The sequence below is a fragment of the Ctenocephalides felis genome, unplaced genomic scaffold, assembly GCF_003426905.1.
Source record: "Ctenocephalides felis isolate EL2017-DRISC unplaced genomic scaffold, ASM342690v1 CF-g0.4_SCAFFOLD_01886, whole genome shotgun sequence".
Classification (NCBI taxonomy): domain Eukaryota; kingdom Metazoa; phylum Arthropoda; class Insecta; order Siphonaptera; family Pulicidae; genus Ctenocephalides; species Ctenocephalides felis.
Window position 1 is genome coordinate 77,650,310 of NW_020538040.1, and position 24,299 is coordinate 77,674,608.

At 29.8% G+C, this 24,299-nt stretch overlaps 3 protein-coding genes across 4 annotated transcripts in view; 1 reads left to right on the forward strand and 2 right to left on the reverse strand.

Annotated features, from left to right (window-relative positions):
- Positions 1-6,680: 6,680 nt before the first annotated feature.
- On the forward strand, positions 6,681-11,744 carry LOC113375382 (folliculin-interacting protein 2). Its single transcript, XM_026615318.1, has 11 exons — positions 6,681-6,761; positions 6,881-6,967; positions 7,626-7,785; positions 7,908-8,051; positions 8,142-8,255; positions 8,338-8,422; positions 8,518-8,847; positions 8,969-10,399; positions 10,476-10,581; positions 11,124-11,390; positions 11,538-11,744. Exons 2-11 carry the CDS (start codon positions 6,905-6,907, stop codon positions 11,742-11,744), a joined length of 2,907 nt encoding a protein of 968 aa, XP_026471103.1. The 5' UTR covers positions 6,681-6,761; positions 6,881-6,904.
- A 557-nt stretch (positions 11,745-12,301) lies between these two features.
- On the reverse strand, positions 12,302-17,148 carry LOC113377655. The gene is made up of 5 exons (XM_026618040.1): positions 17,052-17,148; positions 16,891-16,977; positions 15,223-15,468; positions 13,655-13,846; positions 12,302-12,609 (listed from the first exon to the last, which is right to left on the reverse strand). The coding sequence occupies exons 1-5, from the start codon at positions 17,116-17,118 to the stop codon at positions 12,422-12,424; spliced, it is 780 nt and encodes a 259-aa protein (XP_026473825.1). The 5' UTR covers positions 17,119-17,148; the 3' UTR covers positions 12,302-12,421.
- A 3,279-nt stretch (positions 17,149-20,427) lies between these two features.
- The window catches only part of LOC113376529 (calcium uniporter protein, mitochondrial), a 43,805-nt gene continuing 39,933 nt past the window's right edge, over positions 20,428-24,299 (reverse strand). For both annotated transcript variants that reach the window (XM_026616481.1, XM_026616480.1), the window contains exons 3-7: positions 23,590-23,846; positions 21,540-21,719; positions 21,107-21,310; positions 20,771-21,037; positions 20,428-20,553 (exon numbers count right to left, since the gene is read on the reverse strand). In XM_026616481.1, coding sequence (XP_026472266.1) covers positions 20,771-21,037; positions 21,107-21,310; positions 21,540-21,719; positions 23,590-23,846 — 908 coding nt within the window. In that variant the 3' untranslated portion in view covers positions 20,428-20,553. The remainder of the gene's footprint in view (positions 20,554-20,770; positions 21,038-21,106; positions 21,311-21,539; positions 21,720-23,589; positions 23,847-24,299) is intronic.

The window sequence follows — 24,299 nt, forward strand, 5'->3', positions numbered from 1 at the left end:
GTCATAAAATTTAGAATTATAGTGAATACAAATTTGATCTTATTCATAATAATTTTAACTAAATTGAAAATTTACTGGTTCACATGAAATAAATTTGAAACTTTTTTTAAACTTCTTGAGTTTCATCCTTTGTAAGTGATTTAAATCGGAATTTCGATCAACACCATTTTTATTTTTTAGGTATGAACTTTTATAAATCGTGCAATTTTTTTTTTAAACTGAAATTATAAAAAAAATGTCATTGGAAACCACTTTGCTTTAAAGAATTTTATAAAGCAAAGTGGTTTCCAATGACATTTTTGCAGTCACCAACGTGTGAAAAAAAGCTTTATTAACCCTCCGTCGGTCGGCGTGGTCTGGCCAGACTTTTTTCGACTTCAATTAACAAAAAAAAAATACTTCTAGTAATCGTATCGACTTGAAATTTCTTGACTTTTCCTAAATTTCCATTAGCTGTCGATCATTGAAAAAATCAGGACGAAAAAATGTACAGAAGGATAATTATAAAGATATTAACTTTTTTATACTTAGAACGGTCGGAAAGGTCTGTCCAGACCACCCATACATTTTGTATGAAATATACGCTTTTTGATATATGTAAACCAGTATTTTGTCTTTTTTCATGGTATTTTCTATTCAAACTGCGTTGTATACTTGTTTATCTATGGTTGTATATGTTCTTTGCTATGTGTTGTAACATGAATGTTAGTATTTTCATGACGAGAGTTCCTTGAAAACCTACCAAACTTATTGGTAATCGCAAACACTGAAAATCGGATAAGTAATGCACATATTATCAAAAAATTTTCTACCCGTACTGCGTTCGAAATTTTTTTTTTTGGCAAAGCTCATTTCAAAGGCGACGCACCTCATTTCGTTTTCATTTGAATTTCACACTCATTTCAAAGGCGCCGAAAAAGAATAAATATTTTTTTCTTTGATATAAAACAGAAAAATTAACAAAAACGGAAACTATAAGTATTTACTACTAATAATCGTTAATATATAAGACACCAAAAACTCATTTATCCCATATAAATGCATGCAAAATGAATGGTGGTCCAGCCAGACCTTTCCGACCGTTCGAAGGTGTAAAAATATCCGACCGACGGAGGGTTAATAAAGTTCTTTTTTCACACGTTGGTGACTGTAAATTTTTCTAGGTAAAGACTAGGTAGTTAAATCTGTTTCGTTCTGTTAAGTGCCACCCATTAACACATCGTATTCTAATATTGTCTAGGTTGCCACTCATGTGCCACCAATCACGGCTTAAACTGGAAATGCATATACTACGTACTCGAACATTGCATTAATTAACAAATATCTTTAAACTATTTTCAAAAACCAAATTTTCAGTTTTAACGCGTGAAGTGTGCACAAATGAAATGTGTTGCGCCCGCGTCCGCGCTCGCGCTCGCGGATTAAATGATAACTGAACTAGGAATGACTGGGATCATGAGATCGCGTCCTAGAAACATGAGATATATCTATGGCATGCCAAGCCATGGTCACAAATGTCAAACTGCAATTGAAATGACTGTAGACTATAATTAACTATAGTTAAATTATTAGTGGTCATAAATAAGATTATATACTTCGAGCTTTTATTTCTTTCTGAATTGCTTTAGATAGAAATATTTATATTTTGCCAATATGGAGCAAGAAGTTCTTATGTTTCGTAAAGTCTGCGCGTTTCTTTCATCTCGCGTCATTCTCTCGATATTTAAGTCATATGACTTTATCATGCACGTGATATTAAGAAAATATTTACAATTTTGTTTTTCGTAACAGTAATTGCACGAGTTGCTTAAATATTTCTTGTGCTTACTTCAAAATGCTGTGGCAATTTTATATTTTCTAATAAAGTAATGGATTTATTGAATAAATTATTTACGGCGAAAAAGAAACAAAGTTTTAAGCACACACATACGAATATCAGGTAGTTTAATATTATATATAAATTTGTCTAAAATTACTAACGATGTTTAACATTGTTTCATATTGGGCACTAATATTTTTAACAAAGCGCTTTTGTTCTGATAATCTATAAATTCAATATTCACGTATGTGTATTAGTTTACACTAATGTATCGCTCACCTATGCTTGGAACAGGCAAGAATTGCACATATATTAGGCCGCTGACGTTTTTAATTCAATTTCGAATTATCTATCAAATAATAATTATTATTATCAATTAAACTAGAGTCTGAAACTCCGACTACTTATCTGCAACATATGTTAATAGTTTAGTTTAATAAATAAAATTCTTAATAAAATCCAATATATACCGACACTTAAATGACAATATATATATATATACAGGCTACATAGTATTTATGAAATATACTAAACAGTAATATAGCAAATCTGAATTGCAACAGGTGATAATAAATTTTGTTTTGATAAAAAATTGGAATACATTTTCATGAAACTTTAGGCTGTCGCGTGTGCCAATTTGATAATTGAGCAGTCTTGATAAACCAGCAATACAACTTTTAGATAATGTACATTTACTAGTAATGGCAAATTGCTAGAACTTCCCGTCCCAAAAAATCGAAGTTTTTAAGAAAACTTTAAAATTGTTTGAAAACTTTGAGAAAATTAGATTTTTGAAAATTCTGAAAAAAATGATTTAAAAATTCGAAACATGTTTTAATATTTTGAATTTTTTAAAACTTTGAACTTTTTTCAAAGCAATTGCGCTGCGTTAGGTTGCGTTTAGACGACGTTTTAGTCGGAGCGCGGAATCGCCGCGTCGCAGTCTAACGGATAAACATGGTTATATAGAAATATAAAAAAATGGTACTTAATTATTAAAATCTCTATAAAATATCTGATAATTTGATGCACATATGCCTAATGATCATTTTTGACTGCCCAATTGCATTTTTTTTATTTTTTTATTGGATCTAGAAAACCGCTAGACTTGCCTTCCCAAACATTTGTTCAGTTTTTCATTTCATCAATACAAATGAAATGTTTTTTGAATTATTCAAATCGGACGCTCCTTCTCTCAAACGCTTAATTCCCATTTCTGGCACTTTTTGCCCCGCATTGTCGAAACGGCTGGACCTGCCTTGGCCAAAAACTAATCAGCACGTTTCCTCATCAATAGGAATCGAATATTTTTTGAATCATTCAAATCAGCTGATCCGTGTTCTCGAAATCATCGACAAAAAAATGTATCCGCACACACACATAATTTTTTTTAAGATATACTAAAATGTTCAGAAAGCTTTGAAACGAAAAGATATATAAAAATTTTCATTTTCGATTTTTTTACAATTACTATAACTTACCCTACGGGAAGTTGATAATATATTTTCATATCATTAATAGTGCTATATTATAATACATATTAAAATATGTATTGTAGGCGATAGTAAATATACCAAAGTATTATAAGGTCTATGCACGAATTGCAAATATACATTGGCGTAGTCTACGGTATCAATTATGCAGAGCGTGCAATTTTATGCAGTTTTTATTTTATGAAAATTCTTTATCTTACCAAAAAGCCTCAAACAATTTTGTACATTTGGACCCCGCCAAGGAACTGGACGATTTTAAATATTACGCATGAATTATGCGTTAGATTAATGATGTGCTTTTCCTTGTAAGCGGAAATTAAAATTTCATTGTATGGGTAGTACTTATGGTGGCAAAAACCTTCTATCTGCAATTTAAAAATATATAAAGAATAAAAGTTAATTTATGAGATTTACTGAATCATGGACATATAGAAAGCAAATTCTCGGTTTTACTTTACCTATTAATTATTTTATTATTTCTACTATAGACTACTGTAGATATCGATGATGTTTACCACGATATTTTTTATCTAATTGAGTAATAGTTAATAAAGCAATAAATACTTTTATTCCTATATAACAGTAACTTTTATTCTTTTAAGTACAACAATTTAAAACATGTTGAAAGCAGTTAATATCAATATTTTAGAAATTGAAATTTTTACATGTACGCAATGAGTACATAATGAAATTAAATTCAGACTCGTCTTTTTGAAAATTTTTCTTTCCTCCTCTTTTGTCATAATTATGACATAATTTTTATAATCATTTAGAACTTATTATTGTTTACAAAACAAAGATACGGTGATGGATACTATACCCACCGATAAATATTCGATCGATAAAAAAACGTCTTTCTGTATTAATAGAACATAAATATAGATTAATTTCGATAACGACAATTATTAAGTCTACTGAAGTAATATTAGGTTCAATTATATATTTTGAACTTTGTTTTGTAGTAAAATTATTTAAATAAAATCTAGATGTGATTACCTAACTCATCTTATTTGTATCACCTTCATTTTAATTATACTATAAACAGTAACATTGAGAAAAAAAACAGTATCTATGAGGAATAATATAAATAATATGGTCACAACATTCAAAAAACTCCAAAAAAATTAAAGCCAAAATTTAATTAAACACTCAGCAACAATTACAAAATTAATAATCAGGCTTATTGAACACAATAAAATACAATATACAACTAGTGGTGTATGGCATCGTGCCTTAAGGCAAATTGCTGGTACTTCTCGTACCGTAACAAAATCTTTGAGGATTATTAAATGTTTTCAAATAAATTGTTATAAATACTGTAACATTGTCTAATATTTATAAAAATTTTATAAACTAAATTACAAAGTTAAAATTATTTATTTAGACTATATAAGTGATCTTTAGAACTTTAACCAAAAACTGCCATTTTCATGCACATTTAGCTCGATATCTCCAAAACGGCTGGGCCTGCCTTTGCTAAAAACTAATCATCATTTCTACCCGACAATATGAATTGAATGTTTCTTGGATCATTTAAATCGGATGTTCTGTTCTCTCAAAAACTCTATTTCTATTTTCTGCACTCTTTGCTCCTTATCTCCATAACGGCTGTATCTGCCTTTGCCAAAAACCAATCAGCACATCTCCCTATCGATGAGAATCAAATGTTTTTTTTTAACCATTCAAATCGTTTAATCCGTGCGCCCGAAAACGTGGACGAAAAATTGTATCCATACATACACACACATCCATTTTTTCTGAGGTATGTTCAGAAACCTCCAAAAAGTGAAGAATTGTAAAAATTTTCATTTTTGATTTTTGGACGATTACAATAACTTAGCCTACGGGAAGTTAAAAATAAACATTTTTACCCGAAAAATTAAATTACACGACTAATTAACAACCAACTATTTCTCATTTTGAAGAAAAAATATTCAAAAGACATTTCTGAAAGATGTTTCATTCAATTTTATAACAAAAAAGTAATAAATATACTCAATGATAATTACATCCCTTTGCGATACGAAGAGTTCGTTTTGGATTGTGATTTGAAGCTTAAGTAATAAAAATATTTGTGCTCTTCTTAAAAAAACATGTTTTCACAGATTAAACAATTAAAAATTTTATTAGTTAAATTGTGATCAATATTTATTTAAATACAACAATTTCAATGTTCTTATTACGTAGTGTAGTGTTACACCATATCCTCATAATACCATAAATCATCGTTAACTTTATTTTTAACTTCCCGTAGGGTAAGTTATTGTAATGGGCCGAAAATCGGAATTGAAAATTTTTACATTTCTCGACGTTTTGAACGTTTATGAACATTTTGGCATACTTCAGAAAAAATGTGTGTGTATGTATGTATGGATACAAATTTTCGCCCACGTTTTCGGGCGTACGGATCAACCGATTTGAATGGTTCAGAAAACATTCGATTCCTATTGATAGGGAAAAGAGCTGATTAGTTTTTGGCAAAGGCAGGTCGAGCCGTTTCGGAGATACGGAGCAAAGAGTGCAGAAAATAGAAATCGAATTTTTGAGAGAACGGAGTATCCGATTTGAATGATCTAAAAAACATTCAATTAGTAATGATTGGGAGAAGTGTTTATTAGTTGTTGGCAAAGGCAAGCCCAGCCATTTTGAAGATACGGAGCTAAATATGTAAAAAATGGCAGTTTTTGAGAGAACTAAGCGTCCGATTTAAATGATTCAAAAAACTTTCTGCTTGTCTTAACAAAATAATTGATTTTGGAAAAAAAAATTTGTTCCAATTTTTTTTTTTTTTTTGTAGTTTTTTGTATATCGAAAATATTTCAGATTTTATATTTAATTCTGACTATAGTTCTAATATACTTTACAAATAATTTCAATTTTGCAATTCAGTTTATATAATTCTTATAAATATTACACAATGTTACAATATTTATAATAATCTATTTGAAAACATTCAGTATTCCTCGAACATTTTGTTACGGTACGGGAAGTTCCAGCAATTTGCCTTAAGGCACGATGCCATAATTGCCTCAAGACAGAATTCCACTTCCAGCTAGTTAATATTAGGATAGATTTGTAAATACTTTTTTTCTTTTAAAACACTATTTTTGATAAAATTGCATGGCTATTGATAACATGTATAATGAGCAAAAAAATAGCTTTTTAGAACGCTAGAACTATAGCCGAAACGAATGGATTTTATAATATAATTTTGATGATATATATATATATATATATATATTTACTATAATAAGTTAATATGATTTAGTTGCAAACCATTCCCGTTTTCCAAAGAGCAAGTTCGTGTTCTACTGTACAGAGAATGTGATTGGAGAGGTAGAAAATTATTATTTGATTCCACTGCCATGCGCAAGGTTGCTTTGACTGGGACCATTAATACAAAATCAAAAAATCACTTTACTGAAGTTCTAGATGGATTTGGGTATAATGTGTGTTGATAATATTTTAATTACTTTTCTCTTATTTACAAATACTTTCGCAATTATGAATATGTGCAAGTGTTTGTATGTACCATTACTTGTTTTCTTGAGAAAGATATCATTTTCAGCTTCTGAAAAAAAATCCAGACACAATGACTATCGGTGACTTGATATTTGGAACAGTTGCTATGGCATACCGAGGAACATCGCTAAAGGTATGAAATAATTCATAATAGGTCTGAAATGCATGCACTATATGCAATTTCGTAGACCTATACCAGATATTTGTCCTAGAATGCACGATTGCTCCATCTTGAACCAATAATTTTATACATTTTTCGATGTGCTTTATGAATAACTTAAATATAGGGCGAAGCCAAATGCAGTTTTTGGCGAAGATAAATATATTAATTAATTGAAAAATTCAATAAATCTTCACAATAAAGCTTGAAACATCATCAATTATCTCCTGCAGCGTGTTCAGAGTTTTACTTTGAAAAGTTTATACAAGTTTAACTGTAACAATTCCTATCCAAAAAGCGATGATGCTTAGTTATTCTCCGGGTAATATGATCAGTAATTTTCAACTTATTGAATCCAGAAAGTTTTACATTGAAGATGCTCAAAACTTCTCATATTCTTTTAAATAGTTCAATACCGGTGCTATATATCTACTGTGTAACGGTTACCTAAATATTGTTCTCACACTGGTATTAATTTCTCTTCAAACGGCTTTACTTGCTGCTCTATCTATATGCAAATCAATGGTTATCTGAAACTATGCTCAGTATTTTTATCTATTTTGCATTTTGGCGGTATAACGTGTCAAGTATAATGATGAATACTTAATCTTTATACCGTTTAATTATTTAGATACATTGGCTTTCTAGTCCTGCTCGACTGCTCTGCACTGAAGCATTCCTATCTCCACTAGCAACTCCATTAGTATCTACACTAGAACGGGCACCAGATCATTCCATCGGTCCTTCAGGTTCTTCTTTGGAATGTTCACTCAACTCTGCAGATACAATTGGTATTTGATGTAGGAGTTTTCTGGAATATTTTCTTGAAATAACACCAATTATATCGTTACAATATTAACACGTAAAATAAAAATGAAAAATACAATATGTATTTAGATTCTCTTTGTTTTAGTGACAACTTCACCATTGGTATATCAATACAGTACATGTACGACGGTCAGTAGCGCTTTGGCTGAAAGTAGTATAGACTCAGGTTATAATGCGTCATCAAGAAGTTCAGAAAATATTACATCTAGAAGTAGTATCTCTGAAAACAGTAAGCTGATATTTCAGTAATTATTATCATAACTATATCTTAATTTATTTTGTGGGAAATCATGAATTTTTTATTATATTATCGTTTTAGATTTTTCTTTTGTTACATATAGTAGCGGATCAAGTAGAATGAGTTCGCAAAAAAGAATAACACGTAATTTTTCAACTACATTTACAAATAGTGATAACTCAGCAAATGCACTAGGTAATTTTAAAGCAATATATTTAAATGACATTTGATTGAATTTAAGTTCTTCTGTTTATACAGATTCTTCATTAAATTTTAGATGGTTTACTAATGAAGAGCGCAGATGGCAAGCATACGAAGTTGGGACTGGCCGTATGTGTTACATTAACAGAAGCTCTTGAAAGGTAATAATACGATTAATCCAACAGCAGAGCCGATGTATTGACCACAAATATATAAAAAAGTATATAAAATTATATAATCATATAATTTATTGCAGTGAAATGCAGCATTATTATATGGAACACATTCCTCTCATAGAATCTATGATGAATCGCTTGAGAACGATGGTAACTCAAGCATATATTGAAAAATCATCATTTTTTTCTGCAATAATAAAAGGTTTCGAAACCGCAACACAATTTATTTATGACTTGTTTCGCGGTCCAATCATCACAAAACCCTTTTGGATTTCCTTAGCAAAATCTGACAATGGTTCTGCTAAAAACGGCATGAGTTCATTTAATTATGGTCATGAAGATATGTCCCGCAATTTCATTGACAGACTACACAAGTTGTTGGTAATTTTTGATACCAAGGGATCTAATTTGTAAGTAGCCTATATGTAATATTATATTGACAATTATAGCGAATCAAAATAGCTTGCTGTTAGAAACATACGAATATACTAAATTGTTATTTCGAAATCAAGATCAATTGTGTTCTTTTAGTTTTTTAAGTACCCTCATTACTGCCACGTTGACGCATCATTTAGGATGGATAACAACCGTAGCTCCGTACAGGGTGTGCAAATCAAAATTGGACCGAGCGGGGCTGAAGTGCTGCACGAGCGCGAGGGATAATTGCAACAGGTGTTCACAAAATGCACTATGGGCTCAACTGGTTGATCTGTACGGATTGAACGGTTTTCCAATTAAATTATGTAAAACTATAGTTAGTTGTTCTGACAGTAATGTTTTGAACGAAATCGTAACAGTATTAACGTATTTCATTCGAAGTAATAAAATACGTAAAGCATTTTATGAACCAATTTTTGAAAGTGGTTTGCTAGATGTGATTATGAATTATGTGAGTGATAATGGTGATTGTTGTACTAGTAATGTTTGTTCGTTTTACGATAAACAGTTAAACACTGATTGTGCGAGTGAATATAATACAGACCAAATAGTTGATAAAAGTGAAAATTTTCTAACAGTTAATTCTGGATTGTGCGAACCTCGGTGTGGACTACGAAGCAAAGACAGTTTATTTAATTTAAGAATCTGCAGTTCCTTACATGATCAAACTTGGCAATATATTAATTCAAAACAGGCGCAAAACGAAAATAACTCATTTTCATGTTCAGACAACCAAAACCCCTCAATTGATTCAAACTCTTTTGGTAATCAAAATTACACATATCTTGGTTTATCCAAAAACCAAAGTAGGACTATTTTATATTACCTAACGTCAAATAAAAATGCTGCTCAAGAATATGTTAAAAGGAAGTTAAGTGATAGCTTATCATCGTCGAAGAACGCGTTTGAAACAAATTTCCAAAGCATTGTGACATCCAGGAATGCTGGTAAATGTGATAATATTAAAAAAAGGAATTCTGATCAATCTCAAGATATCTACAAAAACAAAGGATTGACGCGTATGACCAATGAAAAGTATCCAAATTTATCTGCTCTGATCACAAAAAATAGTTTGGGATATACTTCTTTACCATCGGATTTCGATAGTACTGATAATGATGATGAGAACAAAGTTCAATTCATCTTAGGAGATAATGAAAATATTAAAAAAAATTTAACTGCGTTTAATAAATATGATGACAAAATAATACCGCAAGTTGACAGAGAATTTCTGTGTGCCAAAAATAACATAGGTGATGATAATGACCAAGTGAACCAAGAGAAATGTGCTGGAAATAAGTTTGACGAAAGCATAGAAAATGTTCGTTTTGATGAAAAAATTTCTTCCTCATTTTCTCACGATAAGGCTGAAAATAATTCTATTGGAGATAGCGAGCTTATTTCTATACCACCCTCACCATGCTATGTGCCATTATTTGAAATGCAAAGTAATGATAATGTTGAAACACGCAAAGATATTGATGCAAGGCTATTTAAGAAACTGATTATTCTACCATTGCTGAAGTAAGTTTCATTTTGATCGAGTTTTATTAATTCGTTATTAATAATTTCGTCATATTTTATTATGAACTATTTGCAGAACTCGCGTAAGTTCTAGTCCAAATCGTATTGTTTTGAAACCTGGATTTACTGCATCATTATTTGGAGGCGTGAATAACCACTACGTGCCAGATATGGTTTTACAAGTATATATTTCATTATAATATACTAATTTGATAAAAGCAAAGAACATGCCTTGATTATAAATACAATTATCAATAGTCATTTCATGGCAGAAAGATATGCTATACTATAAATATTATTAGTAATATTAATAATAATATTCTGTAGTGTATATGGGCATATATATGTGAACATATATTCAAAACGAGTTTATATTTTTTATTAATTTTAATTAATATACAAAAATTGTATAGCATATCCATATCTAATCATTCATTTGAGACAAAATCAATTTAGATGAGTTCTTTTTTTATTATATTCTATTATTATATAGTAGTCGATTTTTTGGTATTGAATTGTTGCTAAATTTTGTAGTTAACTCAAATCGTGCTATGTTAAAAATAGCGTTTTCAATGTGAATTGAAAAGCATCAGTTTCAGAACTGTTGGAGATAATAACATCTACACGTTTAATAAACGACTTAGTTCTTTTTGCATTTAAACACGAGATGTCTTGCAATAGAGAGTTATGACAATTCATTTATAGTATTATTTAACACTCGCAGGGTACAACCATAAGCGCGGAAAACTTTGAATCGCATTTATGTGGTGACTTGACGGCACTCACACTTGGAAATGTTATGGCTGATGATGTATCGGAAAGTGTGAGCATTGTTGCAAATCTTGAGAAATGGAAAGTTCTGGCAATATCATCGCATACTTATGTTTTTGCAAATGGAATTTCTGTAAACATCACTGCAATGTCTAGACTTGTATCAAATATGCTCGAGGCTGTGCAACAAATGTGGAAACTTAAAGTTTCAGCGGAATACGTAAGCTCTTGTTATGAAAATTATATCATTTTTCATCGACTCATATAAAATTTATTCACTTATATTTCGCTTGAAATTATTTTGAGATGGCATGAATTGATTTATCACAACATTATATAATATTATAATAAGTAATTTATCTTGCAGTGTACAAAATTTATAGAATATAAGTTACTCGATATGTACCTGAAATCTGAAGTCCTGGCCGAAATGTTATTAAGTACGGATTTTTGTGAAGTGTCTTGGATAACATCGTCCTTAGGAATTGATCTAGCGGATGTACCATTGTTGATGTCAATTGCATCAACGCACAGTCCACAAGTTACAAAGAAATATAGTTTAAGTTTCAGATAGCCTTTTCTAGATTTATATGCTACACAATTTTGCCATTACCAAAAATTTGTTATTTATATAAAAATAAATAAAATTATATATTGAATTATATTATTAAATTAATCAATAACGAGAAAAATACATTCTAAATTATTAATCATCGGGAGAGGACAAAATTGATTTCAGAAGTTTCTCAATTTGAAACTAGAAATTCGAACAAACCATATAAATTTAGAATCATCAAAAATAATTTAAAATTTTAATCATAAACATTCCTACTCCTAGTAATAAAGATGCTACATGCTCAGATCAGTTTGATCAACAGACATCCGAATAGACAAATGAGGAAAAAGTTCTTCCGATTTAGAACAGAGATAATCTATCTCTCTAGCACCTTGTTTAAACGCGTAATATTTTTGCTTCCAGTAGCTCCTGTATAATTGATTGAGCAAAATAAAAAACCAAAGTACTCAACTCAAAAGGATAAAAAACAAGTTAAAACTTTTTATCAAACAAAATTGAAATCATTTATCTCATCCTCAATTCAGCATGATAAAAACATAAGACAAACAGTATGATTATATTTATCAACATGTTGATATATTACATTAATTTGCTTGATACAATTTTTCTGGTTATATATATCTATACACCCACCGACAACCTTCTCTGACAGTTCGCCAATTATTTATCGAACTCTAAGGATCCACCTCACATATATCGTCTTCCTGGTCGCAAATCTTAAAAACCTCCTTTTTTTGAAGATCATTGTGATTACAGTTGTTCGTAGTACATTCATGGCAACGTTGTGCTTGTTTTTGGCAAAAATTTTGTATCTTGTCGTCTTTTAGTAAACGCTGCTTGCAACCACAAGTCACAGGTTTACCTTTAGGATCAGATTTTATTATAAGTACTTATATAACTAATATGTTGCAAATAGCATTGAGTGCATGACCGAGTACATTGATTCAGCAAAAGAAATATTTTTGAACGCTGGCAAAAGTATGAATCATAAAAAAAGATAATTAATTAAAATTGAAAATATAAAACAAATAAAACACAGAAGATACAAAACAAACAACGCAAAGAAAAATTTAAATTTGAAGAAAACCTTTCAGTGAAATTTTGTAATATCAAAAGTATAAAAGATGTTTTGTTTTATTATTTAAAACTAGTACGTTCTTGGTTTGGATAAAACTCCAAACCAAGTTGTTCAAAATAATAAGAAATTGCAAATATTTTACAAACAAAATTTAAAATTGCATTAAAAACTATAATTTTATCTCTTAAATATACAATCATCATCGAATTTACTGAAGAGCACGACAATTTGATTTATATCATTCAATAGAAAAAAATATTGATATGTCTCAAACATTTATATAGTCAACAATAAATTGACCCTCCTACTCTAATTTGAAGAAATATTAAATAGAATGAATTTGAAAATAGAAAATTACAAATAACATTTTTTTTACAAATAATTCTACAAACCAAGGGCCGATTTTTGGTTGATAATATGCACAATGCAAATGTACGTACTGCAAATACAAATAAACATAATCTAATCCATCATAATAAAATAATATAAAGTTTTGAGGTTTTCATAAAATAATAAAGTAACTAGTGGTGCATGCAAGGCATCGCGCCTTAAGGCAAAAATTGTATCCAAACATACATACAGATATACGTACACACACGAAAAATTGTTTCCAAACATACATACACACACGCGCGCGCACACACACGCATCCAGTCTGTGACGCATAAAGGCATTTCCTTCGCTATACAAAAAAAAACACAAATCCATTTTTCTAAGGTATAACCAAAATGTTCAGAAACCTTTGAAACGTAAAGATATGCAAAAATTTTCATTTTCGATTTTTTTGCGATTACTATAACTTACCCTACGGGAAGTTAATAGAGTTTACCTGCAGAGTTCAAAACGCACATGCAGGCGTCATCGACTTCAGAGCAAATTTCTGATGTTGTGCTATTGGTGTTACATATTCGACGAAATTCAGGAACTTTTACGTCGTTACACATATCCTCGGAGCAACGAATGCAACTGCCAGGAGTACAAACGCTCCCTTCTGGAAAGCACCCCCGCACATTAGAACCATCTACAAAAGCATTAAAATAATATAATGATCTATCTGCAAAATTTTTGAATAACAAACAGAAATATTCCATTTACAAATCTTCACGAGCAGAATATGATACATAAAAATTACCGGTTCTCTTACTTTCTATTTGTGATCGTAGTCAAATAATAACTTCTATACTATACTATAAAGCAAAAACGATACTTTCTTTGTCAATTTAATATCGAATTCAAAGTCAAGTTAAAACAGTATTAATCATGAATACTATGTAATTAGTTTATTACAATTGCATTAATTATTTCACCGAGGAATGATCAGATTTTTCAAGAGAAGTTATAATCGTAGATATTCAATTATTCGTATATATTTTATAAGATCTAAATATTGTAATCGATGACATTGTTTGTTTGTAAAATACACTTTCAACATTGAAAGAGCAAAATGATTGAATAGAAAATTGCAGGCAAAAAATTTGCAGATTTTGTCATAAAGTATCAGTTCTCTATAAATATTATTCATCAAGGCTACTATGGCAGATAAATGCATCTAATAGTCTAACAATCACATTCATTACAAACTCTTTTGTAGGCTCGAGAAGTATAAAATTGAAAAAAAAAAACTAGTGCTGAATATTGCATCGTGACTTAAGGCAAATTACTGAAACTTTCCGTACCATAATTGAAAATCTTTTAAATTTTGAAAACATTGGATTTTCTTGAGATTTGTTATTTTTTTTAATATTTTTTTTGACAATTTGCTTTTTTTATTAGACATATGCATATAAAATTATCAGATATTTTATAGACATTTCAATAATAAGTACTAATTCTGTTTCCATTGTTTGTGGGATTTTTGATTTTTAAAGTTCATTTATACGCATCAAACAAATTCCATCTACATGTATGAATCAACTTGAATGTTCATGCAAATTTTGAGATGACCGATTTCCGATTCGAATGATTCGCGTGACGTACTGTTTAGTTTTTGCGAAAAGTAGATCTATCCATTTCGTAGGTATGAAGCCGATTAGAATGATTCAAAAGAATATTTTGCTTGTGATGAGAATCTAAAGAAATTATTAGTTTTTAAGGAAAACATATTTAAAAAAAAATAAAATATTAAAAAATATTAAAAAAAATGTATTAATTTTTTTTGCGAAAAATCGATTGCCTTTATTCTAACTCGGCTCTATTAGATTTTGTTAATGCATATATGTTTACATATCTTGTAAACGCTCGTTGCCTAATTTAATAAAATAAGCACTTATGAATATACGATTCTAATAATATATTCTCTAATGATTAATTACGATATGGAGAGTTCCACTAATTTGCCCTAAGGTACAATGCCATGCAATGCACCACCAGTTCTGTTGATAATATGATGACACTCACCGAATACTCTATATGCGGCACAATCGGTGTAGCACAATGTGACCGATCGATTCCCGAGTGCTGCTGGGTCGGTGGTGCAACGTTCGTCTCCGCCTTGGCCGTTTGTGAGGCATTCGCGGCATAGTTTCATCAGTTTCATTGAATTACAGTTTTTCGTGTCGCAGGTAAAGCATAATTCTGGATGACGGAAACAGTATTTTCTTTGGCTCTGCGTAATTTTTATTATGCAACCATACTCCCGCACACCTGAAATCAGATAATTACACATTCCCCTATCAATAGGAATCGAATGTTTTTTGAACCATTCAAATCGGTTGATCCGTGCGCCCAAAAACGTGGACAAAAAATTGTATCCATACATACATATACACACACATCCATTTTTTCTTCAGGTATGCCAAAATGTTCAGAAACCTTCAAAACGTGAAAATATAAAAAAAAATCAATTTCGATTTTTTGACGATTACAATAACTTACCCTACGGGAGTTAATAACCTCCCACATGAAAAATGGCAAACCATCATCAATTTTATAAAAATATCAAAAATTATGAAAATGATTTTTTTGACTGTCTGGCACAAATACTGATTTTTAAAAAGTTAACCACTTGCATGCCGTCGCTCCGGCGGCAAAATACATGCAAATCTCGCAATTCGAGAGTGCCAAAGGGTTAATTATAAAGAAAGTTGAATAGAATTTTATACAAAATTTAGAACCGCAAAAATATTAATATAACAAATTTATATTAATATTAATATTAATTTATAAGATATAATAACAAAAATTCAGTAATTTTGAGTAAAAAAATATATATTTATAAGAAAAACTGATTTGTATTGTATCTTTTAAATAGTATTTGCATAGTATTTGTTTCTTTAAATCAGATTTAAGTTATTTAGCATAAAAACACCCTTCCCCCCTACATTCGCATTAGCATAACTAAAAGTGACTGTCCCGGTTTTAACCTAAATAATATGATCATTGACAATATTATCATTGAAAATAAACAGATAATATTAAAGGGCATTATTGGTATGTTTCAACACAAATTGTGTTTAACACTAAATCCAAACGAGAAAGCATGCACACGAATAGAAAAACATTTTTCATTTAGTAAAGTCAGAAAGCGCAAATAAAAGTATGAAAATCAAAATTAAAATAAAGCTATTAAATTAATTAAACTTATTTAAGTTTTGATAAATACATTTTATAAATAAAATTAAAGATTTAAAAAATAAAAAATAAATAAACAACCGATATTTTACAAAACCAGGCATTTTAAAATAGTTTTGAATATAAAAGTAGAATTTTAAGTTAAGTACGTTAAAAATTAGTATTTTATAGTATATAATAAAAAAATAAATAATTCATAAAACCTAATTATTTCGTTTATTTTTTAATATGGGTCCAAAAAATGTTGGGTTATTTTTGATAATAGTATCCCGGAAACAGATGTACGCGCCCCCCTTAGAATAGCCTGTCGTCCCCTGAGGAGGCGCGCCCCACAGGTCAGAAACCGCTGTAGTAAACTATTATAGCATTAACTACTTCAATACGCGCAAGTCCATACAATTATAATATTTAATAGTTAATTCAAACATTTTAAATTTATGACATAGTATTTTTATCACCATAATTTTTTTCTGTATTTAAAAATGTTTGTATTACCTTTATATTTATTGTATAAAAGAAAACATGAATCTGCTGCACAAGATGTTTCCTTTTTCACGCCATCCGTGAGACATGTGAATTTGGCTAGAACGACAAAAAAAAAAAACAATTCATAAAAAAGTAAAATCACAAAATTTATAAAAAAAATAACAATTTACCGCTATTTATGTAAGGCGCGCTTATTAAAACAAATAATAATGTATAGTAATTAAAATTCATATTCATTTGATATGTAACGCGTATGCACAGATAACGCACGATTTCACGAAATGAATAAATGAGCTACATTGCCGTCTATTATAAATCGTTTATCTTGAACTATTTTTTTTGTTATTATACTCGATACTTAAGTGCAATTCAACACTTATTTTATGATTGTGTTGATATTGTATTAAAATGTAGAAGGGTAACCAACAATAGTCCTAGACTATATATTTTAAATGATGATAAAACGTGTTTTTGTTTAAATTTTAAATTAGTTCAGATATTAAGAAATAAAATTTAATAATCGGACAAGCAGGCCCGAAATATGACCAAGGTAATTAATGCCAGGAAAAATATACCCTAACGCTTTGGTTGCACATATAATTCACTCCGTCATAAGTTTTTATGACCTTCATTATTTTATTATTAAAATTTTTGTAATAGGGCTTACATATTTTTCGATTTGGTGCAGCAACGCCCGTAAAGGACCATTTTTTGTAAAGGATCTATATTTCCAAGTAAAAATGGATATCGCTAATTTAATTATCCTTTTCTTGTGCTCATAAAAAATGCATAAATACGAATTTAATGGTGTTGAATTACGTGATTATCTCCTAGGATTAATTCTAATCGCCGAAACGAGGAAGTTAAAACCAGAAATTGTTTCATGCATAGAATTATAAATATAATAAAATATAAATAGAAATATAAATTAAAAAAAAACTATTAACACTTTCCAATCGCGAATTCCGAGATTTATATGAATTTTGTCGCCGGAGCGGCGGCATCCGAGCCGAAAGGGTTAATATTAAGAGACATTGCGCTTTATTAACAATTGTTGCTTGATGAGCTTCACTCTCAAAAATGTATGGTCAAATGACGAGACACGTTCTGCACTAATCATCAGGTTTTCGCTAAATGCGGTTGGTTCTTCTCCGAACTTCCTGAAAGAAGTAAATTGTGGCGATCAATAAAGCTATGAGGTGACAATATATGAAACATATTTTATCTCAACATATATCTCTTAAAAATATTATTAATATATACACCGATATAACTGCATCTACTTACCTATGAATAAAATTCAAACTTCAGCTCTCCAAATACAAAAATCTAATTCCCTTCCGCTGTTCATGTTCAAAAAGCTTTAATTGTTTCATTTAAATTTTAATTACAAACTTGCGCCACCTTATAGATTTGTTTCATTTTAAAAACTTTAGATATATATTACAACAAAATGCTGTATCATCTTATGTGTAAATTCACAGAGCACTAAAAAAAATTAATAAATTCGTTAAAAGTTACCAATCGAAATGAAAAAAAAGGCGTTTTAATATAGAACATGTAAAAATAATAATAAAATATTCTTAAGGAAAAATGTTGAGTTTCATAAAAAAAATTGCAAAACCTGCAAGTTAAATAGCACCAAAGAAACTTGACATATAATCGAATATAGATAATACGACCATTTGTTTGATAATTGTTATATTTACCGAAATTTTACATAAACCTATATAAATATATTCTTCTCTTGTAGGAAGTAAATTTCATATTGATAAAAATTTGAATATATAAGATAGATCATCAAATAATATAACATGTTGGCTTGTATCTACATTACTGGCAAAATAATATATTTTTCAGTGTTTATAATATTTGTTCAAATATCTGTTGACATATCTATATTACATTCATAATAGTTATTGACCAACTCCATAAAACTGAGTAAACTCATTTTCTTATAATTGAACGCCGCCAGTTATCTAGTTACAACCTACCATTTTATTTTTTTAATAATCTGTTTAAAATTTTAGCTATTATATATAAAATTTACTAAAATATGTTTAATGGTAACATGTATTTATATAACTTTATATAACTAAAAGAACTAAATTACTTGACTGAAAAAGCTGAAAATGCACGCATTCACCATAATACGATAAACTCATATTTTCAAAAACAATATTAATTAAAATTAAGTATTTCTTAACCATCATTCTTATCACAGTAAGTTAAAACAGAATCCACATTTAAATATGGATACTATGTAAGTACAATAGATCACATAAAAACATCGTAACTATCGTATTTTGGATTAAAATTAGGTCCAGAATGGATTCTCTTCAAATGCTGTACTGCTCGTTCTGATTCTCATTAATTATACTAAGTAATTATGGTTATATAAAATACAACAAATTCAGATAAATTAAATTAATTCAGTTAAATTTCATGGGCAAAAAATAATTGTCGTACACAGCTTTGCTAAAATAATTATCAGAGAGACTATGTTTAACTAGTAGACTGAATTGAATAATTCAGATTATTATAATAAATGTTTTATTTGTATTGCATTATGATGTTCCGATATTTTTAAGTAACAGCAACAGCAACACTTCACGGAGCATGCGCGAAATTTTAAAATCATAGCACTTGCATCATTTGCATTTTTAACATTTTGCCGTACTTATCTTCTATTTAAAACGTTTGCTATTATCGTTGACTATTTATATTTATATATTTTATAAAAATTATTCAAATGTTATTCCCGCCAGATCAATTAATATATATATATATATGAAACATATATATATATATATATATATATATATATATATATATATTATAATGTTCGCGATATTCGAAGAAGACAATGTTTAACTACCGGAAAAGTGTTCAAGAATTCGTGAAAATGTAAGCTGTTCGTTATATCTAGTCGGATCTATTATCGTAAAAAAATATCCGGAACCAAACTATATAAAACTTTTTTATATGTGCATACTAATAATATAGAAGACATTAGGTGCCTTGATACGCTTTTTATATATTGTGGAAATTTGAATAATGTATGTATAAATACAAAATCTATTAAAAATTATTAGATATCAAATTGAAGCAATAATTTCGCAATTTTGAGATTGGGTTAACTACTAGCTTAAACAATGTTGAAAGCTCACGTATAAATTCTATATAAGAACAGTCATTCAAAGGCAAAATTGTTGTTTCAACAGTTACAAAACTGCTGATTATGAGCCAAAAACTGTATAACTCCATCACGATCATTCGCCTGTAATATTAAAATATTCACTAAGTATAATAAATTTTATTTTCGTTCGACATTAATATATCAGGTAATTTTGAAGCATTTCTTTAATCATACATATTTTTTACTTAACGACACCAAACGAGTTTAGATAATAAATTATTTTATATAATAAATAGAACAATAGCATAAAATAATAATTATAAAAATGTATAATAAAAATATTACTGCCATTAATAATTAACAAGGCATAACTAATATAAAAGTAACGCCATAATAAACGAAGAATTCTCTAAAAACATATTGTTTACAATCTTTCACAAATCACAACGCACAAGAAAAAGGTAAAACAATTATGTTTTATTTTAAGTACTTTGTCTTGATCTCGATGAATTTTAAATAGTCGTATTTATAATCTGAAAAAAATAAGGTTATAATTAATTTAATGTATAAATAAACAATAAAAGAACAATGTGTGGAGCACAGTTCAAACAAGATATTAAAAATATAGTAGGGAGTGCAAAACTTATGGCACCAACGCAGGCTTAGGCACAAACTGAAGATAAATAATAAAATATCTAAATTTTCCGTTCATGAGTGTTCACTATAATTGAATTTCCAAAGTTCTCATACTTAGCACTTATTTCCTTTAGTATCGCCCTTTGCGACTGATTCATTGTCGGGAACCTGCCCGCGCATATTGTCCTGCAAATGCAGAGGATCTGGTTTACGTGGCGCATGAAACATAAGAGGGTCACGTAATTTAAACAATTCTTTCTCTAAGGAATACATTTCCTCCTTCATTTTATTGTATTTATCGACATCAAATTTGTGTCTCTTGGCTTTCTTGTGGAAAGTTATCAGGTACTGGCGATCGCGTACATCCGGCATGTTCGGTTCCTGTTTCAAATAAAATTTCGTTTATTGTTATGATAAATAAGAAAAGGTTTTTTTTTTCACCAGAAGTACCTGTTTTGTAAGCACGTAATAGGCATAGCACATCATCGTTGTGCCGTAAGTTACGAAGTAAGTGACCGGCTCCATAATATCCCAAGAATATTCCCACCATGTGAGTCTAGCCAGCACTCCAAACTGCACGCCCATCAGGCCAAGTCCGAGCCAGACTAAATACCGAGTTGAACTGTCGGACTGCATATCCAGAGTTACTTTTTGCTGTAAGAGTAAAAGCATCTTGCATATTTTCAAATATTATTTTCACAAATTATTTAACTTGAAGCGAATTCATTTGTGTTTGATTAAACTTGTATTTTCTAAAGTCTTTCTAGTTACAAATCAAACAACGCACAGACAACGTTTGAAATTAACAGTTTCTGTGTGAAAAAAAAAAGAAATATTCTATAGATAATTAAAACAAATAATGCAATATATAAAAGCTCCAAACCTGCTCCAAAGGTTCTAGTTCTGTACGGACAAGCTCCATGCGGCCAATAATATCCCGTTCAAGGCGTGTTCGCTGCTCCCGAACTTCAAGCGCCTCGTACAAACGTTGAACAACATCACGCACTTCTGCTAAATTACTCGATTCTTCTGTAGTTAATCGCTCACGGGGCGGAGGATCTACCTGGATAGAATGATGGTAGTAATAATAAAAATTACTACTGTGATATTGATTATGTACAATCCGAGATGCGTTTTCGACACGATAATATTTTATTAACTTGAATAATAGTTACGTAATTAATTAAATTGAATATGCAACGTACTGAATATTTTTTATTAAATAACTTTTAACAATATATGGATGTATATATTATATACAATATATTATATATTCTCAATATATGTAAGTATATACACAAAAGAATCCGCCTATTATGATGCTAAATATATTAACGACCGCTTATTGTGATGTAATCATACTACAAAGTTTGGTTTTTATATAAAAATCTTTATAAGACATTTGGATATAATGGCTTTCTTAACATTGACATGTCGCTTATAATGACTCATTTTTTAAAAAAAAAATTCCAGTTATACTGACCCAAATGATATCCCCCGGCAACTGGGGGAAGGAAAAAAAACAGCACAAATGGAATTATGAGCTAAGTGCAAACAAGAGCTTTGGTGAAAGTATGACCATTTTTCGGTTATAGTAGTTATCTTTTATAAATTTTGTTCATATAAGGGGGTTGTTCTTTTTTTGTTAAAAAAATGCAAGATATTTGTTTTTATCTTTCCCGAAATGTATTTATCATAGAGACATCCGTTTTTTTTTAAACGCAAACTACAAAGTCATAGAATATTACGTGATTTTCTACTTTTTTTGCGCCGTCATTTTTTAACCAGGGGGCGCCAAAGTCGGTCTTGCAAAATCTATCTCTTTTGCGGTGCCACAGATAAATCTGTTGCGCATCGCCCGAAACAAAAAAAAAAAAAACTACGTTGAAGAAGAAGTTTGTATCCAGTCTCCCTACCAAAATGAAAGAAAATAAGCAAGAAGGAAAAAAATGGCAGCTATTTAAAAAAAAAGTGTCAGAAAAGGCCTTTTTTGAGGCGGGAAGCTTCGCAAAATTTTTTTGCGTAATGTTATCAAGTTGTTTGAGGTGGGAGGACTAGGTATTGCAGTCGTGAACAAATTAAAAAAAAATGCAAGTCGATCCGACTTGTAGTTTTTTTTTTTAATTTGTGGCACCGCATTAAAAAAAGTCAATTTGAGAAAAACGTATTTAAAGTTTTTAATATAATGTACAAATACACCATTTATTTTAATGTACTAAATACACCATGGGGTTCAAAGACACATTAAAAAGGTCATGTGCATGAGGTATTATAACGAAAAAGAGGCAGCTGGCATACAATAGCTCGCGGAGCGATAAAAAAACGCTTTCAGAGGATCATACATATAGAGATAAATATATCTATAACTTCGTCAAAAAATAGATATTGAGATGATTTTTTTTTTAAATAATTCTAAGGTTTTTAGCTTTCATAATATCAAAAAATCTCAAAACCGAAACAAAGAAAAATAAAAAAAGAACAACCCCCTTAAACATTGAAACCGTAACCGTGAATAATATTTTTAGAACCACAGTAAAAAATACCACAATTGCCCCTAGTTTTGAATAATTAAGACTTTTTGTTCAACTATTAATTTAAACATTTTAAAATCGGTCTATTTAAGAGATCCTCCTTTAAAAAATGAATTATAAAACGTATTGGCAAGTTTCATCAAAAGTTGGCGCATTTAATCAAGATTGTAAAATTATATAATTCTTGATAATTTCATTATTGAAAAATTTCGAGTACAAAAATGACATGATTTTTGCTAGTAAATTTCTAGAATTCTAATGTTCAATTTGTAAAATTTAATAGTCATTTATCATGACTAGAATGGAATTAGGTCACCACTGGATAATTATTTTCAAAAACAATAAAAATTTTAATCGGCAATCTAACTATCATAAAATTCATATCATAAGCAAAGTATGCACCTCAAACTTCCTGTCGTTGATGACCAAAAGGAAGGGCCGTTCGAGTAAAGCTTCGATGCTGTCGGAGGAGGCAATTCGTATTCCGGAGCAGGTTACGCAAACTACTCGATCGACGCCCTGGTCCTCGGAGCGCAGCATAGATATGAAGTCGCCGACGGTGTTTGTGACCGGTCGCAACGTGAATCGGCACCGCTCTCGCCTGCTTGGCAGCGGAACGGTTATTTGTGGCAGCCCGGCAGCGTACGTCACCTCGACAGCTAGAAAAATATCCAATATCGAAATTTAGAAAATTTAAGTGCATTATGAAAACAATATTTTATTCATTTATATATTAATCGTTACAAAATTTCAAATATCGTTATTTAAAACTACGTATTGAAAACGAAGAGACTGAAAGATGTAGTTTTAGATTTTTGACCTTAAGGGGCACAACTAGAGTGAAATTTTCAAAAAATCAAATTTTCAATTTTTAAATATTTTGATAGTTTATATACCTTTAAAAATAACATACCAAAATTTTAAATCGACATCTTGAATAGTTTTTGAGTTACAGCCATTTAAAGAGTATATATAACGATCATTTAATCTTTAAACGCGTTTTTCTCGAAACACCATTTTCCGAATTTGCTGCAGCGATTACTCAAAAACAAATGATCCGATCACTATCAAATTTTTTTTTTACATGTTCTATATATAGTTCTCCGTAAAAT

What these genes read in the sequence shown, in the direction of transcription:
- LOC113375382 (XM_026615318.1), top strand. Translation starts at nt 6,905, where the DNA reads ATGACTATCGGTGACTTGATATTTGGAACAGTTGCTATGGCATACCGA. An exon ending in ATTATTCTACCATTGCTGAA is followed by an intron (nt 10,400 to 10,475) that starts GTAAGTTTCATT and finishes AACTATTTGCAG; the next exon opens with AACTCGCGTAAGTTCTAGTC. An exon ending in TGCCAGATATGGTTTTACAA is followed by an intron (nt 10,582 to 11,123) that starts GTATATATTTCA and finishes TAACACTCGCAG; the next exon opens with GGTACAACCATAAGCGCGGA.
- LOC113377655 (XM_026618040.1), bottom strand. Translation starts at nt 17,118, where the DNA reads ATGAATATGAATTTTAATTACTATACATTATTATTTGTTTTAATAAGC. An exon ending in CGCGCCTTACATAAATAGCG is followed by an intron (nt 16,978 to 17,051) that starts GTAAATTGTTAT and finishes TTGTCGTTCTAG; the next exon opens with CCAAATTCACATGTCTCACG. An exon ending in TGCCGCATATAGAGTATTCG is followed by an intron (nt 13,847 to 15,222) that starts GTGAGTGTCATC and finishes ATGCTTTTGTAG; the next exon opens with ATGGTTCTAATGTGCGGGGG.